This window comes from Drosophila gunungcola (assembly GCF_025200985.1).
Source record: "Drosophila gunungcola strain Sukarami chromosome 2L unlocalized genomic scaffold, Dgunungcola_SK_2 000007F, whole genome shotgun sequence".
Classification (NCBI taxonomy): Eukaryota; Metazoa; Arthropoda; class Insecta; order Diptera; family Drosophilidae; genus Drosophila; species Drosophila gunungcola.
This window is the reverse complement of record NW_026453162.1, coordinates 2,324,106-2,347,103: the sequence shown is the minus strand read 5'-3', so window position 1 is coordinate 2,347,103 and position 22,998 is coordinate 2,324,106. Positions and strand designations below refer to the sequence as shown.

The 22,998-nt window shown below is 38.0% G+C and overlaps 1 protein-coding gene across 1 annotated transcript; it reads right to left on the bottom strand.

Annotated features, from left to right (window-relative positions):
- Positions 1–342: 342 nt before the first annotated feature.
- Positions 343–22,258, bottom strand: LOC128253216 (pickpocket protein 19). The gene is made up of 5 exons (XM_052981446.1): positions 21,074–22,258; positions 20,861–20,993; positions 20,740–20,793; positions 20,435–20,677; positions 343–684 (listed from the first exon to the last, which is right to left on the bottom strand). The coding sequence occupies exons 1-5, from the start codon at positions 22,025–22,027 to the stop codon at positions 359–361; spliced, it is 1,710 nt and encodes a 569-aa protein (XP_052837406.1). The 5' UTR covers positions 22,028–22,258; the 3' UTR covers positions 343–358.
- Positions 22,259–22,998: the final 740 nt, after the last annotated feature.

Here is a 22,998-nt window from a genome sequence, read left to right as displayed (position 1 = left end):
ACCCTTTTACTCTTCGAGTAACGGGTATAACCAAAAACCGCTATTTTCTGACTTTAGCTTGTAAACGATCATTCTTAGTTATTGCGTTAAATCCGTTATCGATAAAGTGCGGTGAACCCGAGTTTGTGTTTAATGGGCTCGCATAATTTCTTTTATCAGAAGCAAGCGACTTTGGGAGCATGACCTCAATTTTGATTAACAACGAATGAAGATGGCAATCTACGGCAAGGGCTGCGTGAATTGTGGGTGTGAAAAATGGGTCGAATGGTTCGTTAAGTTATTGGGACAGTTTTTTACTAACCCACTGTTCGCTTGGCAATAAGTTCTTGCATATATATTTTTTATTAGCTCACATTATTCATTTTTTATAACCATACTTTTTTGCAAATGTTAATCGTTGCCAATTTTGAAAGTTTGCTCTCTGTTTGAGCTCCTCTTGTTGTGCCTGCTCCGCCTTTAGTTGCAAAATGTAGTTCTCCATTAGCTGACTAGGGGTATTTTGTTGAATGTTTAACCTCGAAGAGGGGACGGTTGTTTCCATATTCATCTGCCGTCGGGTCTGCCAGTATCGATGCAGGCCATCGATTCCAAAGGCCGGCACCTCAATACACAAAAAGTAGGCCAACTCCATGCCACTGATTAAGGAGCAGCCAAGAAACAAGCCGGCAATCCCACCAAAGCTAACTGAAAGAAAAATGTTGAGCTTAGTTTTAGAATACACCTAAACAGTAAGCAAAAAACTTTAAATAAAATATTTCACAATATGATCGAATGGTCCTTTCCACATAAAGCTAAAAATGCCTTCATGATAAGTTTTTATAATACATTACAATTTGAACTCAACATATAAATTTGAACTCTGGTTATTAAGGAAGGCGTAGTGTTTTTAAAATTATTTTGTTCCTTTTTCTAATTTGAATATTTTTGTAATTGTAATTGCACATCGTATACACTAACAATTTTTTGATTTCTCCTTGCGGATCATTTTCTTACTATTAGGCAACAACTTTTTTTTTGGATCGCCAATTTCTTTTTGTTCTTCCTTGACTCTACACCAAGGTGCTCAATACTGCGTTATGGCAGTGATTTTACTTACACATCTAAAAAAGTTCACGAACACAAGTAGCGAATTCCGTCTCGAGCCGTGAAAAAGAAAAGAAACAAATTTGAATTGTTGAATCAAATAACCATCCAAAAAAAAAAAAAAATTAAATTGTTGTTGATCTTATCAACAAGGAATTGGACCGCAAGAAAGAAACGAAAAAACTGTTAGTTTATAGCAGCAGGCTTACCTATAGTGCCGGCCCTCACATCTCCCTAAGCTATGTGAACTTACAAAAACAATTTGGCTTATTGTCGATACGCGTGGGCATCCCTGCTTTACACTGACTTCGTTATTTGCATTGTTTATTTATTTATTCATTTATTCGCCAATGGATATATCCTTATCTGGCTATCAGCTAACTTAACTTAAAACTAAGTATTTATTAAAAAATATTCTCTAAGTAATTGCCTAAGCACATCCTTCTTGGACCCCAAACCAATCGAATACTTAGTGGCAAAGAGTTAAAAAGTCTTAAAGCTCTTAAGATTGGCTCATTACGCGCATAGTTAATTTTCATAAAAACTAACCTAAGTCGCCTTCTATTTTTACTTTAATTTACGTAATAGTGTTTTTAAGGTGTGTGAATAATTTTATCTTGAATGGCGTGGCACTGCTAATATTTTTAAGATGGTTTGGGAGCTGATTCCATGATCGAATAGCATTAATTAAAAATTGTCTTTCGGATGTCAATGATCTAGGTCTTATGCAAGTAAGATTGTTTGCTCTTCTAGAGGATGTAGATTGAAGTTTTTCGAAAAGATACAAAGGTTCTTTTTGGAAAATAATTTTTTGCAGAAAAAATTAAGTTCCGCATCTTTATCCATTCATTTAGCGGGATATCGAATATTTTCAGCGAAAATTCGGATTCGTGATCTGTATGTGGTTGGTTGAATATATACCTGGCTATGCAATTAAATAGAACTTTAATTTTGTTCTTACTGGTAGTGTCACAGTTTGAAAAAACTTCTACTCCATAAAATAGCGCTGGAACAATGCAGGTTTTAGCTATTAGTAAACGTATATGGGTGGGCAGGCAATTTTTAGTTACGGATAATGTCCTTATTATGCCATATGTTTTCCCTACAGACTTTTTAATATGATCATTCCAGGTAAGAGTTCTGTTAAATGTAAAACCTAAGTGGCGTGCTATTCATACTCAGTGGCTGCAAATTGTTAAAAATTATCTTTCTTTTACTTATGACAAGACATTTTGATTTTGATGGGTTGATCCCAAGTCCATTGTTGCCGGCCCAATCATTTACACGTTTCAAGTTCTCTGTTACAAACATCTATACATTCATTTATTCTGTTTAAAGGACGACTCACATACATTTGGACATCATCAGCATACAAGTGTACATTACATTCAGATAACGCATTGGGAAGGTCATTAACATATAAGGTAAACAATAAGGGACCAAGCACAGACCCTTGGGGTACACCACGATTAACATTTTCATATGAGGACGAAACGCTAGACAGTACAACAGATTGACGACGATTTTGTAGGTACGAAGACACAAGTTTGACAGAAGTTTTAGAAAACATAAACATATTACGTAGTTTTGCACAAAGGACATTATGGTTTGCTGTATCGAAGGCCTTACTATAGTCCAGTAAAACTAAGAGTGTAACATTGTTTTCGTCTATTTGTTCCCTTATGTCGTCTGCAATTTTTATAATAGCTGAGGTACAGCTTCTGTTTTTCCTAAAACCAGACTGATTATTAGTAAGCATTGCATTGTCGGACATAAATTTATTAATTTGATCAGCCATGAGATTCTCAAATACCTTTGATAGGTATGGTAAAATGGAGATGGGTCTGTACTCATTATTTGATTTAGGAATCGGAATTATTTTTGCCGCTTTCCAACAGTCCGGATAAGTAGATTTTGTCAGTACAGTATTAAAGGTATAGGTTATGTATGGCAGGATTTTTGGCAGCAGAATTTTTATGAATTTAGGGTTTATGTTGTCAGACCCAGTGGCGTCACTCTTAATTCTTAGTATACTTTGTAGGACATCACACTGATTAACACACAAAAACCTAAATCTAATATCACTGACAGTTTCAGATACAAATCGTGGGTTCAGATATTTATTTTCAGTGATTTCAGGTACTTTGCAGCTTAAGAACTTTTTATTAAGTTCATTTACATTAATGTCTTGTTCAACTCTTGGTTTAACTTTGCATATTCCCAGGTTTTTAATTATTTTCCATGTCTGAGCAGTGGAAGATGCGTTGTTAAATTTATGGGAATAGAAATTTGCCTTGGCGGTGTCAGTAAGTTTGGTCACTTTTTTTCTCAATGACTTGAACACTGCGTAAGCTTGAGGTGTCCTGTACCTTCTCCACTTATTGTACGCCCCGTCACGCTGTAATATTGCGTCTTTGATGTTTCATTGGAACCATGGTTTTTCAGAAAAACGAATAACTTTGCTACGAACAGGTACGACACAATTATATAAATAACAAATATTGTTTTGTAAAAGATTAACTTGTTCGTCTACTTCGGAAAGGGAATATATGTCATTCCAATTGCACAAATTAAAGGTGGAGTCCAAAAGGTCATAGTTGATATTTCTAAAGTCCCTAAAAACTATTGGATGGTCAAGGTATTGTAGGTCAAGTGCGTAAGTCAAGTATATGAGGTCATGTTTTGAGAACGATGGGACAATAAGTTGGTCATATGTAGCTACTTTGTCTGTATTAGACACAAAAAATAAGTCTAAAAGCGAGTTGCGGGTTTTGGTAAAATGCGTAGGGGACACAAAGTTAACCAACTTCATCCCCAGCGATTTCATGTCCTCTGCAAGGTGGGAATCCCTTAAAATATCGCTATTAAAATCGCCTGTTATAATGACGTCTGAATAATTAATTGACACGTCAGGAATGATGTTTAAAAATTGTTCATAGTCAATACGGCAGTTAGGTCGGTATACACACCCAATTAGTAGCTTATCAGCATATCTTTGGCATCTAATTTCTATAAATACGTATTCAATTGCACTACTGGTTGAGTGCTTACATATAAACGTGGAACATAACTTTTTACTAACATATATTGCAACCCCACCCCCATGACTATCACGATCAGAGCGATGCAAATTATAACCATCACATTCAACTAAAACATCACATAAATTAGGAACAAACCAAGTTTCAGAAACACATATAACATCTACACTCGAATTGATAAAGAGGTATCTAAATTCTTCAATTTTTCGTGTGAGGCTTTGAGCATTTATATGACACACATTAAGACCAGCTCTCTTCTCTCCGAGAACCCTTAACATCGCATGGCTATTTGATCGATTTGGATTTATGTTTATGTTATTGTTGTTGCTGTCACCCATTTTTAATTATTTAATTGTAATATTAGCTGCGCTCGCAGTCTATAAATATTTATGACATAAAGACACACCACACCAAGAAACAAAATAAAATTAATGCGACTGATACTAATCCTAAATAAATATAATAAAACTACTGATAATTTCACAACAATGGTATATTAATATAAGCGCCTCTTAGGTGCGAAATGAATTATCTTTTAATGTCCCAGAACTAGCAGCTTCCAGCGCAGCTAATTCCTCGGAGGTGCAAATCTCCATTTGAGCCAGTTCGCCCAGGCTTTGCACGCAAATGGCCTCCCCTCCCTCTCTCTCCTTTACGAAGATATCTCCACGGCGAGAGAAAACAGCTGTTAGGCGCTTCAGCCTCTTGAGATGCATCGCCCGCTTGAAAATTTCATGTTTTGTTTTGGTCAGCTGTTCGTTTATATATATAAACGCTGGCGAGTCTAGGCCGATGAGCTTTAAGCTCAGTTGCGTTTTGTTTTCTTTTCGGTATGCCCCGATCGCACGCAGCAGTGTCGCCTTATCGTGCACGTGTTCCATTTTAATAATTATAATTGGATCCACTACTGTACGGGTCGATTTTCGCGGTCGCGTTCGAAAAATCGTACGTACTTTAAGCGGCGGGGTCAGTTTGAGAGAGAAGCACAGTGCGTGAAAAAGTGCTTTCACATTTTCCCCCTGGACTTGTGGGACCCCATGCCAACGCAAGTCACAGGCGACTTCAGACGCCGCCTGTGCGTTGCAGGAGGCCACCCACTTTGCCTCCAACTCGTCAACGCGCTGATCCTGGCAGTTTTTAAAAAGTTTCGCCTCCAGCTCCTGGACCCGCTGCCTCAGCATCCCCATCTCTCTCACCTCGCTCTCCAATTGAGCGACTCTCAGTGTGAGTTTGTTGCAGTCAGCTGCTATTAACTTAAATTTTTCTTCCAGAGTGCCGGTTATACGTGCCTCGCCATCACGGATCTCCCCTGCAAGACTTTCCTTTAGCTCGGAAAATCTGAGGTCGATCGTGTGAAGCAGTTGAGCATCGGAGTCACGGGCTCCCTTCAGATCGGAGTGAGTTTCCTTCCTAAGTCGCTTTGCTGCTGAAGACATTATTGTGTTGGTGCCGAGAGGGTTGAGTGTTTTGATGTGTTGAGTGTTTTGATGTGCTGAGTGTTTTGTCTCTGTGCTCTTGTGGTTTGCTATGCACTGTTTCTTTATTGGATTGTTGTTGCACTTAAGTGTGAATTTATTAAGAAGCGATTTACTGCTTAAAACCGATTTATTCCGGGCAACAAGAACTTTAACGTGTTGTACTCTTATTAATGATGCTGCCGTAAGCAGTTTTTAATTTTTTAAGCCGAGTTTAAGGTGTTTTTTCGGTGTTTAAAGCGGAGCTTCACAAAAGTGCGTCTATTTCTCTCTCGTGGTCTATTCTATATTACCAATTATAACATCATTAATAAAGAGCAAGCTCGCTATCGAACGGCGATCTTCTAGACTGCAGGTATGCAGAAGGCAACATTGGCTAGAGTAAGCTGGCAAAGGTTCCGAAAAGTTTAACGGCTGAAGTGCAAATTTGAGGTACTTTTTCTGCAGCCTCTCAATTCTATTGATATGGACAACACTTGACGGGTTCCAAATAAAGGAAGCATATTCCACTCTTGAACGCACAAAAGCTGAGAACACTGTCAGTCGTGAGTATGGGTCCTTAAAAAGTATGGAGTTTCTTTTGACAAATCCGAACATTGCATATGCCTTCGGCAGAACATGGTTCATATGGTTATTAAACAAAAACAAACTGTCGAAAAGAACCCCAAGATCTATAATCTCAGTAAGTGCAGAGAGTGAATGGTTATTGATAACATATGTAGAAAGAATATTTAAGATACATTTACTATAGCGAGCAACATAACATTTATTTAGGTTGAGAGGTAAGTAGTTCTGAATACACCATAAACTAATTTTGTTCAAGTCCGATTGTAGCAAATAACTGTCATTTAAGGAATTCACTCGCATGTATATTTTAAGGTCATCCGCATAAAGAAGATACTTGGCAGATTGAATGCAGAAACAAATATCATTAATGAAAATAATGAAAAGCAAAGTATCAAGAGAACTGCCTTGAGGAAGACCAGAGGTTGCTTCAAAGAGGTTAGAAACAAACCCGCTGACTTCAACATGATAGGATCGGTTTGCCAAGTAAGAAGAGATCCAATTTAGAAAAGAGCCGTGAATACCAAGCTTAAAAAGTTTTGCTTGCAAGGCAGAGTGAGAAACCTTATCAAAAGCCTTGGCGAAATCAGTATAAACTGTGTCCACTTGGGAATGTAACTCAAAGGCTTGTAAGCAATGTTTAGCGAAAATAGCTAAATTCGAGGTAGTATAACGACCAGGCATGAACCCGTGCTGATTAGGGTCAATATAAGTATGTATCAGGAAGGATAATTTTTTAACTACAATTCTCTCGAATAGCTTGGCAATATTGCTTATTTTAGCAATCGGCCTGTAATTAGAAACCTCAGACTTGCTTTCGCCTTTATGAACCGGTAAAATTTTGGCAATTTTCCATCTAGAAATAAATTTAACCTGAAGTAGCGAAGACGAGAAGATCATCTTAAGGGGTTGAAGAAGACTGTGATACAATTTTTTAAGAAAAAATGAAGAAACTCCATCAATGTCAGGTTTAATGGAGTCGTCACATTGTGAAATATCTTCAGAAATGTCATCATCATTAATTTAAAGGGAACCAATATTACACATTTCTGGAATGTTATTTAGAAAATGCTGGTCATTCCAGTCACAAGCTGGCTCAAAATTGGCCGAAAAAAAGGAAGCAAATAAGTTTGCAATATTTGTCCCAGAATTAGCCGTAGTATTGTTATATGACACAGTTGACGGTATGGAAGAGTAAGATTTCTTTGAATTAATAAAAAGCCAGAACACATTTGTATTTGACTTTAAGCTATTTTCAATGTCGGAAATGTATTGATTATAAAGAAATTAATTAAGAAACTCAAATTACCGCTTATGCTGTCTATATCTATCACGATCCAATGGATTACCCCATCTAATGAACCGTTTGTAGAACTTATTTCTTAGATTTTTATATTTCTGGAGACCTTTTGTACACCAAAGTCTATAGGAACCCCGTACCTTTATTGAACACGTGCTGTCAAGAATATTTTTTAAAGCGACAAGAAAGTTATTGTAATTGGTCTCAATGCAAACATTTGATAGCAAGGAAACCCAATCCATAGACGTGAGGCAATCACTTACGGCAACCAAGCTGGCATGATCAAAATTATACATAGGAATAAAGTTAACAACTGGTAAGAAATTATAAAATTCAATATTAAAGCATAAGGGCTTATCATGAACATCACAACTAGAAATACTAAATTCAGAAAGGCTTACCGAGGAATGAACAATAGAATTGATGAATATTAAATCTAGTATCCTATGCAAATCATTAAAGATGTAATTTATCTGGGTGAGGCCCATACTATAACAATCATCGATAACAATAATTTCATGTGGCTGGTGTACATTGCCAGGCACCATAGCAAGGGATTGCGGATCGCATGACCATACAACAGATCCCAAATTAAAATCTCCTGTCACAACAAGACCAACAGAGTCATCTATGCTGGCATGTAGGCAGGCAATGTTATTCATATGCGCCTGATAAAGCGTAAAGTCACTTTCAGGGGGAATATAAGAAGCAACTATTACAGTCTTCCAAGACAATCCAGATACCTCAACAGCCAACTGGTCCAGAAGAGAGTCCTCGTTTGAAAGTACAGCTGCGCAGCAGGAGAAGGTACGGCGGACAGCCGCGATGACGCCTCCACCTCTCTCGCACTTCATTCTGCTGAAGTCTCTATCCTTGCGATAGACATGGAATAAATTAGTATCGAAGAACTCAGTTGAAGTTGAGGTTGAGCCAGGTTTCAACCAATATTATTATGTCGTAACCACTGTTGGAAGTGCTCATGAAGACAGATTGAGTTTTAGTTCTCATTCCAGATATGTTTTGAAAATAAATTTTAAGGCAATTAGTTCCAATTCTTTTGACTGATGAATTCTCAGAAACTGTTGCCATAGTTTCATAACGGAAGTCATGAAATGGTATCGAAAAAATCCACATGCGGCCGTAAAGCATAGCACACCTGCTATGAAGTATATATTGAGCTGGCAATCGGAAAAAAAGAAGCCGCTGTGCGTGCATTCGCAAAGAGTTTTTATTTGCAACTGAACTAAGGAGAAGATTTGACAGACATTCCCTGTGTTCATATTCGCTAACACTATAATCTTTACATATACATGCAGGCTTTGCCTAATTAGTTGTTTTCGGTTATAAGTCTCCGCATCTATATAGCGTCATTGTAAGTTGCTAATAGCGCCATGTACTCCGCCTCGGTACTGCTAAGGGCGACACTCCGTTGCTTTTCGGAACGCCAAGAAATCGGTCCTCCAGGCAGGAAATAAAGGGTTGACCACACTGCCTGTAGTGTAGCTTCATGTCCACCGTTGATGCGAGATACCTTAACACAGGCTTGATGCCAGCGGATCCTGATTTCGCTGAGCCAGTTTGGAAACAGAATGCAAAATGTCTGGGTGTGTTGTAAGAGCAAGCCACATTAGCTCCCCCACAGCAGATTGATATAAGGTTGCAAATCAACTGGAATCCTGCAAAGGACTTCGAGATGATGGATTTAAACCTGACCAGGTCCTCTGTTGACTGACAGGCTAATGAATGTCGTCTACATTAACAAGGCTTGGCGAGAGATTACCTTTTCCATTTTGCAGGAAGGGTTCGTTCTCACAAGCAACGAAGCCGAGCTTAACCAGGACACTATCGAGCTTTGAGTTTCATGCTCTTCCTGACTGCTTCAAACCATATATCGCCTTCTTGAGAAACAAACTCTTTTTTGGATGTCTCTAATCGGTTAAACCCTCCGGTTGCTTGATGAATACCGTCTTGTTCAGGGCAACTGCAATTGAGCCAAAAACCTTTAAATGGTTAATATATGGCTTCTTACCGGTCCATGCTTCCATGGGGGTCATGCAATTGACAGCGATTGTTGTAGACCGATTCGCAAGTAAACAGCTGTGTTAAGAGCCTCAGTCCAAAAGGATTCACCTAATCCTGACTCTACGAGAAGGCATCTTGACATTTCCACTAATTTTCTGTTAGCCCTTTCAGCAACTCCATTTTTCCGGTGGAGTGTATGCTACAGTAAGCTGCTTAGCGATCCCGTTGTGCCTCAGAAAGTCATCGAATTCTTTGTTGACGAATTCTCCCCCGTTGTCGTTACGAAGACATTTCAGCTTTCTATCAGTTTGCTGCTCAACAAAACTTTTGAACTCCCTGAGTTTCGACAGCACTTCATCGTTCCTACGCAAAAAGTACACGAAAATCGTCCTGGACTTGTCGTCAAGGAGAAACAGGAAATACTTTGATCCCACCAGCGATTGTGTGGGAAACGTACCCTCAGCTCCAACAACTCTTTGGCTCTGTTTGAGGTGGCTGCTAGAAACGGCTGTAAGTGGATCTTACTGAGCTTTCAGAGAAATTAAGGTGATCATATCTCACCAAGCACCTGCTTTTCACCTCACTGCTAACGGACATACAATTTCCATACATTTTTGGAACGTACAGCACAGGGCTAATGTACATATCTCTGTCTTCAATTTTACGTCGCCTTTTCCTTTTTCTTCAAGGAATAGAATAGAGAGAGTGAATTTACTGTGAGCAGACGAATATTTAATTGCTCTCTCGTAAAATTTTTCCATATAATCGATATTTTATTCGCATGAAACACCTTAACGGTCAAAACTTTACATAACACTGCAACTATCTATAAAACAGCGAAATCCCCAATTTAAAACAATATTTTAAACAAAAGAACTGTTTAAAGTTATTTTCACAGCCGCTGTGTGTTGTGTGTGGATTAGAAGCGACTAGAAGCGAAGCTGTCTGCCCAAAACATTGCAATCAGCTCTTGCGATGTGCATATGCATGGTGTGCCACATGTGGACGGGGAAAACTTACGAGCTCTGTACCACAAGCTGTGCTTTAATCTCCAGCTGACTCCGCCGCCACGTGAACGAGTCATTTTTTGCGCAATGACTCGCACTACGATCCGGTAATTATTATCAAATTTGAAAACGTCCGGGAGAATTTATCACTGCTTTCAAAAATTGGGCGGTACAACCAAAGCGCGAGAGAAAAAGTCAACTAAGCTAATCTCTTCAAAAGCTGCTAATTCATACGCTTTTGTAGGGAGAGATCACCTTATCTGCAGATGATAGCTTTCGCTCTTAATTACTGTGAATACACTCTCTTCAAATCTCTAGTTAAGATATCATTATTATAATTTAATATTAATTTTCTTTTTCTTTTCCTTGAAAACATTTTAAAAAATCTAAAATGAGCTTGCGACCCTAATAATCCTTAATTATCAAAATGTCAAATGATACAGGTGGTTTCATAACTGGTAGCTTGATAAAAGTAATTAGCAATTTGAAAAATGAATTAAAAGTTGCTCATTTCAATGCACAAAGCTTATTAAAAAAAATTGATGAGTTTAGGTCAATTTTTATTCAGTCAAATGTGGATATGTGATATATGATATGTGCGATTTGTCAATTATGTGTGATGGCTATGATGTTTATCGTGCTGAGCGTGCTAGACATGCTGGTGGTGTCGCGATCTATGTTAATAACAAACTTAAATGTAAAATAAAGTCGAAAAATTCAAATGATAGTCCAATAGAATTTTTAATAGTGGAAATATCTGGCATATGTAATACGAAAACATTGATTGGCTGTATTTATCGACCGAATAGTACAATACCATATGAATTCGTCCTTGATTCCATTGCGGATTTATCAGCTGTAATTATCCTAGCAGGTGACTTCAACAGCAACCTCTTAAAGGAAAATAATTTACTTGATGATTTTGAGCCTATAGGACTTTTTCCTGTAAACGTAACGATACCCACACATTTAAGCATATTCCTCATAAATGACCCAAACCAGATTTTACATTATGACCAGGTCTCAGTACCAGCTTTCTCAAAACATGACCTTATATTTCTTATTTATGACCTTTATTTAGACTATAAAACTCATTTTTTTAAATAGTCCCTAACTATAAAAATATTGACTATCGATTTCTGGAACTATAATTAAATGTATGTGACTGGTCTACTATTTATCGTAATAACAATGTGACAGTAAACATTAAATTAAATGTTTTGAATAGTAACATAAAGTATCTATTTGAGAAGTTTGTGCCATTAAAAACTAAAGGCACAAGGCCAAGGAATAACCCTTGGTTTAATCATCTAATTAAAAACATTATTTATCAGCGCGATACCGCTTATTTAAATGGAAGCGATACCTTACTGACGATTTTCATAAACAGTTTAAGATGGCTAGAGAAACGGTCATCAAGAAGATACGCTCAGCTAAAAGGCATCATTATAAAAACAAATTTAACAACTGTCCCTCCATTAAACATTAATGGAAAGAATTGAATAGCTTAGGAATAGGTAAAGCTACACAAAAAACTGATCAAACTGTCAATGTTGAAGAACATAACTTAACATAAACCTGAATTCCAGAACACATTGTGATAATAGTTTAAGCTTTATGTTCATTAGTCAATGTAATGTCCTTGCTTGTATTCTTAAAGTAAAGTCCAGTGCTGAAGGTCTAGACCAAAGCCCAAAGTTTTTAAAAATATTATTACCGTTTATGTTGCCGTATATAACCGTCATATTTAACACTTCTTTAACTACTTCTTCTTTTCCGACGGTATGGAAAAGACCAAAAATAATTCCGATACCAAAGGCCAACAATGACTATAGACCAATTTCCATCTCACCTTTTTTTTTTTAAAGTTATTGAAAACCTTATGTTTGTACAGATACAATGTTTCCTAGAAAGCAACTCTTTACTGCACAATAAACAGTCAGGGTTTCGTAAAAGAAGAAGTTGTATCACGGCCATAAATGACATTGTAGAGGATATTCGCCAGCAAATCTTCCTGACTCTTCTAAATCATAGCAAGGCCTTCGACTCTTTGAATCAGAACATTCTTAGTACTAAACTAAGAAAACTTTTCAATTTTTCAAGCTCTGCAGTCAGGTTGATTAGGTCCTTTTTGTTCAACAGACTTCAAGCCGTATCCGCGGGAAATAATATTTTCAATTTTAAGCATGTGTCAAGAGGAATTGCACAGGGATCCGTACTAGGGCCTCTGTTGTACGCAATTTATGTAAACGATTTACCCAGTGTCCTGTCCGAATGTGAAGTGCATCTATTCGCTGATTCCGTACAAATCTATGTTAGTAGTCCAGTTAAAGAAATAAGTATGTGTGTCAGGAGAAGCAATAGAATGTTAGAGGCAGTTCTAAGACAATGCAATTCCTTCCGTGACGTCAACCTTTTTAGTTAACTTTTGTATCTTACTATGAAGAGTCGGCTTAAAAGGTGCGATTCAAGCAACTTGTGAACGTTTTGCAGTAGGAGCTTAATCTTATAGACAAGACCTTCCAGCCTTACTATGTCAAAAGACTGAGAGACGTTTGGGAAGATAACAGAGAAGTACTCCCTGTGTTCAAAAGCAGTTAGAATTTCGGAGGTGATTCTTTTGACTTGTTCAGTAGTACCATGCTTTTCTCTAAATCCAAATTAATGATCAGGGATGATGCTGCGTTCTGTCAAATGTAGCATAATGTGTTGATGAATTAGTTTTTACAAGAGCTTGGATAGGCATAAGAGGAAGCTTATTTTTTCTTGACTTCGGAATAGTAATTATAATATATTTTTTTCCACTGTGCGGAAAGTGACCCTATTTCTTTATAGCATTAAAAAGTTTTTTGATGTAACCTATTACGCAAGTTGGGAGTTGTGTTACCATTTTGGGTGTGATTTTTTCAAGCACAGGAGATTCAATTCACTTTAGATGCTCCTTGAGTACCTTGAAGATCCCAGTATTCTGGAAAGAGACATATACAGAGGTATTGTGAAAGTGTCTGCAGCTTCAGTTGGCTTAAAAAAGTTGTAAAGGTGTTTTGCGAAACCTTCCATTTTTTCTGCATCTGTTAGTCCAAGAGCCATCTTGGTCTCGCAACGTTGTTTCAGCTGGAATCGGTGGGTTTATTTTAGGATGAGCTTTCCAGATGGGAAATCTTGTGTTTGTAGTTTGTAATTTTTGAATATAAGTTTCTTGGGCCTGCTTTTTTTCTTGCCTCAGTATTCTAAAAAGCTTGCGAGTGGCAGCTATTAGTTTTTCGTGTGCAGATGGTGATCTGTTGGCTTTCTTTTGCCTGACTAATTGCTCAATATAACTGTTTGTGTGGTTTCTGGGACCTGATATTGAACTTTTTGGTGTTGAATTCCTTGCAGCAGAAACAAGCAGTGTTTCCAGGTTTTTAACTGTGTCATCTATTTTCTTAGTGCTGTTGATGATTGAATCTAGGTTGATGTGTGAACTGACGTCCTTTTTTATTTAGCCAGTTCGTTCTATTAGTTGTTAAGAACTGTGAGTTTTTGGATAGCTAAGGGCGCTAATAGAGGTGCATAAGTACAGGCGTGTGGTAGAATGATAAATTAGATGGACTTTCAGCATCGTTGAGACTACCGTGAATTCTGCTTGCGGTCAATTAAATTTGGCTGTTTGTTTGGGTCAGATGGCCAGTAAGTTTGTCTAACTGGCGAGTCGAAGTCCAGCTTATTGCTTTGTTGTAAATTGCTAGGTTGTCTGCCTTTCGTGTTAAGAAGGCCAGGTCCCAGTGAGTGTGCTCCGCAAGTCGCCTGCTGCCAGGAACCGGTCTCCTTATGAATTAAAGAAGTGCAAAAATTGGCTTTCGGTGACAGGAAATCGAGGAGGACGGTAAACTGTGGCAAGTAAGGTCATACCACAGTTTGTAGTTATGCTTATTGTTGTAGCCTGTATTTTCTTTCGTACGCTAGAAGCTGATTGTGTTTTATACGATTTTTTACCAACTTTTTTCGTGCCATAGAATATATTATTATTAGTGTAGAAATTGTTTTTGCTTGTTAGATGCGTTTCTGAGATTAACTGGAGAAACTGCGACAGCTCTAGCTTGTGCTGGGAAATTCCGTTAGAATTATGTTGTTTGGTAAGTATTTGGATTTTGATTTCTCATTAGCCCAGACAATGTTGTCTGCAGGAATGTCAAGAAGCTCATGAGGTCATTGAACGTTTTTGAAGTATTTGTTCTTTGATCTATTGTATCGCTGTTTGCTTCTGGTACTGGCCCTAAATGGAGGGTACAGGTGAGACCGCAGGGGTAGTGTTAGAAATCAAAGGCCGATTATTTTTATTCCAGAATTCCAGGAATTGCAAACGTTCTTTTAAGGTCTTGTATACCGGGCATCCTCTATAGTTGGCAGTATGGTTTCCACCGTTGCGTCGTCATTATTGGCTTTGCATGATGCTGTGGCATGTGGGTCTTCACATTGAACTCACACTGAGCGCAGGGTGCAATTGGATTTCGTGTGACGGAATTCTTTTAGGTTGCCCTTGGCAGTTACATTATCAATGTGTACTGTTTTACGTAAGTAAATGAGAGGCGGCTTGGTATGGGGACTTGTTGGGGCTCTATTACGTCGTCATTGATTTTGATCTTGGCCAATTCAGAAACGTTTTCGTTTTTTTTTTGGTTGCGGGCTAAGCTTACGCTTTACATTTACATACGTATCCATACCAGTTTGTAGCATAGGGCGGTTTGATGCATTTTCCGTTTGTAATGACAGTACCAATATGCTTAAGCCGGCATTTGTAGGTGGGCTTGTTGTAGTTGTTGTTGTGAGGGCGGAACTCACCGTTGTAACAAAGCTGGTTGATGATGACCCAGTTGACTTGCTTATGCTTACTTGCATTGTTTTGGCGATTTCTTGCGGAGTAATTGGCGACTGAGAGTGCCAAGGGTTGTTCTGCAAGCTGAAGGTGCGGGAGAATCCGATTTTTTGTACTCTTCGGTGCTTTTCGGAAAGTAGAAAGAGAAATATGCAATCGTCGATCGGTTGGGAGCCTACGTTCGGCTTCTGAGACTTCTGGGTACGTTTGGCCCTTTAATCACCACCAACGGTATCTTCTATGCCAGTGCTCTTAGAACAACTCACGCTAAGCCGAGATTTGAAAACATCCAGCAGGCCTTGGGACAGCCACAGAGCAGTATCGAAACTGTGATGATCAACAAAGTATGATTGCCTTCATGTCATTCACTTCCACTTCGTACTGAAACCAAAACGGAGTTAATTATGTTTCAGCCAAACGAATTTGCTAAGGTTATCAAAGAGCGATTGATCTCCTTAACTCCCCAAGTCTTGGAAACTTCCCAGAAAAGTGAAAAAAATTCGTTGTCACAATGATACCGAAGCCTAGTGAACGTGTCGTTCAAAACTATTCGAAAAATGCGCATAATTCCATATCTGAAAGCGCACAATGTTATTCCGGCACATCTGTTTTGCTTTCGAGAAAGTCATTCAACCACAAGTCAGCAGAATAACATCAAAAATACAAAACGAAACGTACAGCAATATCGGAAATACAACAGGGAAATATTCGTTGACGTTGCACAGGCTTTCGAACGAGCTTGGATTGATTGTGTAATGAATAAAATTAAAACGATCTTGCCTGAATACACTTGCAAGTTACTTAAATCGTACATCTACAATAGAGTCTTCTCAATGAGATTCAATATTAGACGACTGCGTTATAGACGATTGAGTTCCTCAAGGGAGCTCCCTTAGTCCAATTCTGTGCGTTCTATACACAGTGGATATTCCCACGAGCTAGCGTCTAACAGCATCTACATTCGCAAACGATACCGAAATCATTACTCGGTCCAGATACCCAATACCTCGTGGTATTGGAGCAGTGGTTGTCAGATTTGCGCATAAAAAAAATGAGCAAAAGTGCAAGCATAAAACGTTCACTCTCAATAGACAGGCGTGTCTCCCACCATTCCTGAATAATATGCAGCTTCCACAAGCTTCCACCTTGACAGGCGTCTTACATGGCGGAGACACATCGAAGCTGGAAAAATACATCTAAAACTAAAATCCAATTGCTCGTTCTCCCCTCTGCCAGGACTACAAGGTCCAGTTCAGCAAAAGTTATTAGAGCCCCTTTATCTTACGTCAGTCATCTTGACTGTAATACAGCTTACTAAGAAATAAATTCAATGTAAATTAAACAAAAAATTAAAAAAAAATAATTTATAATTTATATTAACACTCACTTGAGACTAAGTTTCCCGCAGCTCATGGTACAGTGTGAATTCCAAAATCAGAAATGTAACACGACTTAAGGCATATAGGTACCTCATTTTGCTGCCACTTCTATGTTCGATGATGTAGTAAAAGTCATAAAATTTTCATTCAAGCTGACAAAACACCTCCTGGTGAACACAAGAGAATGTTTATTTCACCCACCATTACAAAGTGGAATAAAAAAAAAATTAATTTTTGTATTATAAAATTGATTCCTAATGTTGGCTTGAAGATTATTTTATGCTTTTATTCACTAATTTCAACAGTAAGAAGTCTGAACTAGCTGCCCGAGTTTTTTATGAAACAAAGATGGAACGCTAAAGTCGAGTTCCCCTTCTTTAAGACACTGAAACGCGGCCAAGCCCACTTTCACGCCCACAAATCGTTAAAGTTTGGACTTGCACTCTGAGTCATGCTAGAAAGTAGGTGTTGGTTTCTGTGTGTGTGTTTCGCTCTGCCGCTCCTTTGCTACCACTCTGCCGCTGCTCATCCACTGGTGGTAGAAGATGAGAGAGAGAGATAGAGAGAGAGAGAGAGAGATCGACAGCATTGCTAGCGGGGGGTGGGGGTGCTGCACGCTCTTAGCTTCTAGTGTTGGCTATGCAGTTCGACAGATGGCGCCACCTAAACTTCGATTGTTTTGTAGGGGGAATACTTAGTTTGAAGTATGTTGGCTTAGTAACGGGTATATAATAGTCGAGAAACTCTACTATAGCGTTCTCATTTGTTTCGAGAAGAAATTTGTCAAATTAATCTTGACTTTGTTTTTTGAGAAAACATTTTGCTTATCGAGAAGAAAAGTTCTCAAAATCGAGAAGAAATTAGTCTCAAAGTTAAAAAAATTGAAAGAGATAAAAAATGCGAGAAAACTTCTCCCTCAAATTTTTTGGAAACTTACCGAAGTATACTTCGTGCCTCTTCGATTCCCTTTAAAATTTTCTTTCGCGGAGTGAAGCTTTTTATTCTTTGATTGATTCTGTGTTAAAAAGCTCAATTTGGAAGACGCGCAGCCCTACTTAAGCAGTAAGATAATAATATTTTATGAGATGAAAATTATAATATATAATTATTATTTACATATACGTACACCGAGAAAAAAAACCGTTCTCAACTGTCTCAATTTCAGTATTTCCGTGCTTAATAGTGCGCCAAGAATGTATTTACCTAAATCAAGGAGACATTTTCTTAGATCAAGATTGCTTTTTTAAGACTGAACATACTCGAATTCAGAATAGGTCTTCTCGACTTTTCATAATCAAACATGATTCACTCTTGAAAACAAGAACGCCTATGCTAAGACTCAAGAACCTATTCGTTCTCAAATCTAGGAACATTTATTCTCAAATCCAGAGTATTCAGTCTTAAAAAGCAGTCTTGATCTGAGAAAATATCTTTTTGATTTCGGTATATTCGTCCTGAAATTGCGACTGTTGAGAACGGTTGTTTTTAGTAAAAATGCCAGATCCCAAAAACTTTTTCAATTATGTGTTTTTTTTAAATTATTCTTTTATCTATTTTTTTTATACATCTACATTCGAAATTATATAGCTAAATATATTTTTTAATCTTATAGTTTTCTTATCATTTTTTAAAACATACATATGAAGAGGCGATGATTGTGGAGATATTTTTTGAGCAAACTATATTTTTAATAAACATAGAAAGTTAATAAGAAATTTGGAAAGAGGTGAAATAATGTCTTACCTTCGTTTTCCTCCAAGCGAATAGCTTTTCCCCGAAAAGAACTCTTATTTTCTCTGCGGTGATAAATTCAAGGCATTAGAAATTAGCACCAACACCTTGAAAAAAATAATTAAACAGTGTAACAATTTTTATATTCGAATTTCAAAACTTGTCTAAAAACAAAATTGTTTAAAAAAATTTGAAGCGTGGCGCTGCTACAAAAAAGTATATATTTAAATTTACTATTTAACACGTGCTTAAATAAAGCGAAGGATTTAACACGAGTTGTGAAATACATAGCAAGTGACGCTTCTGCAGTCCATTTATGTATGTACGAAACACCTTTTACAAATAAATCCTTCGTTTTACTAAAGAACGTGTTAAATAATAAATTTAAACATTTGAAACAGGTTTTTTTTGTTCACAAATAAACTAATACAATCACATGTGCTTAAATTAAATGAAAATTATTATATTAAGTTATATTTGCACATAAATGTAAATAATAATAATAATATATTTAGTTTTCATTTTATAAAATATTATTTACTTACTGTGCAAATATCGCTGGGCCTCAAACAAATTAAATGCGACCAATAGGTCGAACAACCGTTCATCTTTTTCGATCTCCATGCTTCCACTTTAACACTCAATCAATCATAGACTTTACTGCGCGTCGCGGTCGAAATTTTTAAAGGGAAACGATGAGGCCCGAAGTATACTTCGGTAATTTTCCGAACAATTTGAGAGAGAACTTCTCTCCCAATTTTTATATCCTTACATTTTTTTTAAGTTTTAGACTAATTTCATCTCGAGTCCAATATCTTTTTTTCTCGAGTTCAAGATTTTCTTCTCGATAAGCGAAATCCAGAACAAAAAGATCCATTCTCGCCTTGATTTCAACAACGTTTCTTCTCAATAAAGTGAGAAGAAAAAATACTGAAATAGAGCAGATTTGCTCTTGGTTTTTTCTTTCTCTAATTTTCTCAGTGTATAAATAATAATTTGTAATACAATTCTTATTCATCTTAAGCCAGTGTTATGTGAAAAGTTTTAATTTGTTGGTGAATAAATAAAGCGTATTTCGAATGTTTAAACTTTCTAAAAAAGTATCAAACTGCTAAAAATATTCCGGTCGAATGAGTGGCTGAAATCGAAAAACTCAAAAAGATTATGAAAGCTAAATAGCTAAATTTCCCCTACAATAACCTACAATCTTAAAAAAATTGTAAACAACTATAAAATTTGTTAAAGTACTCATTCTCAAATCGAGAAAGCTCCGTCTCAAACAAGCATTCTCGATCTAAGAAAACTTCTTCTTGATTTCAGTAAATTCGCTCTCGGCCTACTACTGAGCACGGTAATACTAAAGAAAAAAAACACCGTTTTGCTCTGAGCAACTAATCAAAGCTGTCTTACAGGGTTGTTTTTAACAGACCGTTTCGTTTGTTCTGTTGAGCCGAACTCTCGTACCGAAGCCAAGGCCCTACCGTGGCTCTAATAAAGAACACAAATAAAAAGAAAAGCTATAGCCGAGTGTTCCAACTCAGTACCCATTACTCCGTTAACCAATTTCAAAATAAGCATACCAGGAATTTGGCTGTGCAAAAACTATAAGCTAAGATCGAGCAAAGTTTTGCAATAAGCTTGCACTGCGCAGGCATAACTATTCCTAGTCTTAAAGTTAAAGAAAATATGTCGAAAATAAATACTCTCTAAATTAATATCTCCGGATATATTGATCCAAATGACTTAATTTCTATTAATATTGTTAGCTTATCCCTTTGAAACCCTTCTTTTAAAAAACGGTGCACATGAACAAATTCATTGACTAGGAATAAGAATTTGTGAGTAAAAGTCAAAACCACAACATGACTTTGAAGATTAGGGCTAGGTTATCAGTTAGTGCTTTTAGAATTGAAAAATGAAAACTTGAAAACTTTCTATTGGACTACAACAATAACAATTTTTGTTTGGTATACTAACCCATTAAGTCTACCCAGCCAAAGACAAGGCTTGTGCGATATACCATGATGGTCTCGAAGCGGTAATGCACATCCAAATCCACATATGAGGAATTAGCATAAACGTCCGGTGGTAAAAATGCGGGGCGAACATCGCTGATGTAGTTCAGAGAGTAGCAGTTGCGAAAGCACTTGCAGGACATACCCTCGAAGTGGTTGCGCACAAAGTCCTTTTCACCAGGCTGGTGAGAGTAAAGAAGCAGGTCTTTCGGTGAAGACTCTGGGTCAGAAGAGGGGCTTGGAGGATAACAATCAATTTGTACCTACCGTTGTGCTCCGCCAAGCAAAGCAAATCCTGCGCCCGGCACGACCGATATTGGCCTAGACAGAAATAACAATTATAGAAATGGTAGGAAAATTTGTATAGTGGTTGGCGAAACGTGCTCACCCGGTGGAAAAAGCAAGTCCATTGTGCAATTACAGTAACGGACAAGGTACTCCTGATGGCACTCGGACTGGCAATTCTCAATCATGTATACGTAGCCCTGCAGGGACTTGAAGTCTTTGCTGAGGTGCTCATCCTTTGGGTATTCGAAAAAAGGGAAGAATTAACTGCTTGTTAGGGACTGACTTGATCAAGTAACAGTTGCCTTCAACTCACGTCGAACACACACTGGCGCTGGTCGGAGCGAACGCCTCGTGTGTCATTATCATAGAAGTAGATGATGGGCTCGATCTCCAGAGTCGTTTCCGTATTAGCGGGAATGTAAAATGGATTGTTGTGCCACACAAACGGTTCGGTTACCATGACATCGATGCCCTTCAATGAATCCTTACCGTTTGTTCCGGGCCAGTGCTTAGAGGCATGAATAACGACCCTCACTGATAGTGCGCTCATGGGTCCCGCCGATCCTGTGCGCCAAGGCCACATGGGATCGATGAGCTGCATTCTTCTCCCCTCGTCCGTCTCTAGGGAGTTGAACGCCCAGCACAGTCCGTTCTTGCTGCGCCGCTTCGAAAAGATGTCGCAGCAGTTGTATGCGTAGTGCCGCCACAGGCAGTCTGTGAGCAATTCATCGCACCGCCAGGTCATAAAGTCCACCACTTGACTAAAATTGATGTAGTTTAGCAGCTCCGTTGGCTGGTTGCGCAACCGTTCAAAGGACTGAAAGTGGCCAAAGTAGGCATCGTCGTAGCTGCCAACGATTCGTTCAAAGAGGGACAGTTGCACAATGTCGCTGACGTTCGACATGAACCTTGACTTCGCCTGAGACAGACGATGCCAGTTGAGGCGGTTGCGGTTGCAGATCGTAATCACCGGAAAGGGTATGCGGTACACCGGGTACCGCGTGCTGTCCACCACCGTCTGAAAGTGGGCGGCGTTGTAGCGGGCCGAGAGTATCAGGCACACGTAAACAGCCCCCAAGAACGCCATTACAAAGGTGCAAAGCCAGACTAAGCGCTCCCACCTACTGGCTCTGGCACTGAGAAGCCTATCTAGGCCATGTATGGTAGTGCGTTTGCCGAATCGCATAGCCAACTGCCAAGCGGACTGTGCAAGGCTACTGGAAAGCGATGGCTGTGCCTTTGGCGGAGGAAAGTAAGCGAGTGTCATGTCGGCATAGGAGTCACTGAGCCTGGACGGTAAACAGGCCACGATTTTATACCACTTCAAACGTGTGCGTGCTGAAATGCAATGGTAACTAGGGGCCGTTTACGCCTTTAAGTGTCACAAAACGCGGTTGACGTGTTGCCCCTTATTAGCCGAACTGTCAACAAAAGGTCAAGTAAATCGATAGCTTATTCCCAAAAGATTTAACGCGATTTGCGGCTGATAACCAGCTAAAGGGGGAATTCCCGGCCGAAATCCTCAAAATTTACAATTTACACCGTTTTGTTTCTAATGAAAATATATTTTTTTTCTATGCATATTTGTAATTATTTAAATTAATGTGGGTACCAGGTCAAAAAAGCATTTTTTTAACTGTGGATATTTTCGGGTTACAGCCTTTCCAAAATTTAAAAAGATTCCGAAAGCAGATTCAGTTAAAGGAGCTAGTAAAGTAACACGACTTTTTTAATCGTACATTAAAAAATTGTGTCTGATACACTCAAAAATATTTTTCTAAGATATAAACATTTTTTTTCTATATCTAATAAGCTAAATAAAAAAAATATTTTATTAAAAACAAGTTTTCTAAAAAAAGATTTTTTAGAAAATACTTTTATATATACGTTTTTTTCTAATCATTCTCTATAATTTTTCATTTTACAAGAAATATCGCTTTTACTCTTTTTAAAATAAGAAATTAATTTTCTTAACGGATGGTCAAGGGGGTAAATGTTTTGGAACATCAAACATTGCGTAACTATTAAAGTCCCGGGCTTAAACCTATGACTAGATTTAAAGACTTGTTAAATTAAGCTATTTGATTGTAAACGGATTGTTTTGACTGCTTGGCGCAATCTGCTTATGGGGCTTCGAATCCAAAGAACCTCGGCTCGAATCAAGGTTGTATTGTCTTGATCGGAAAAATAATTAATTTCTTTTCCATTTTATTTATATTAAAGTTTATCGAAATGTTG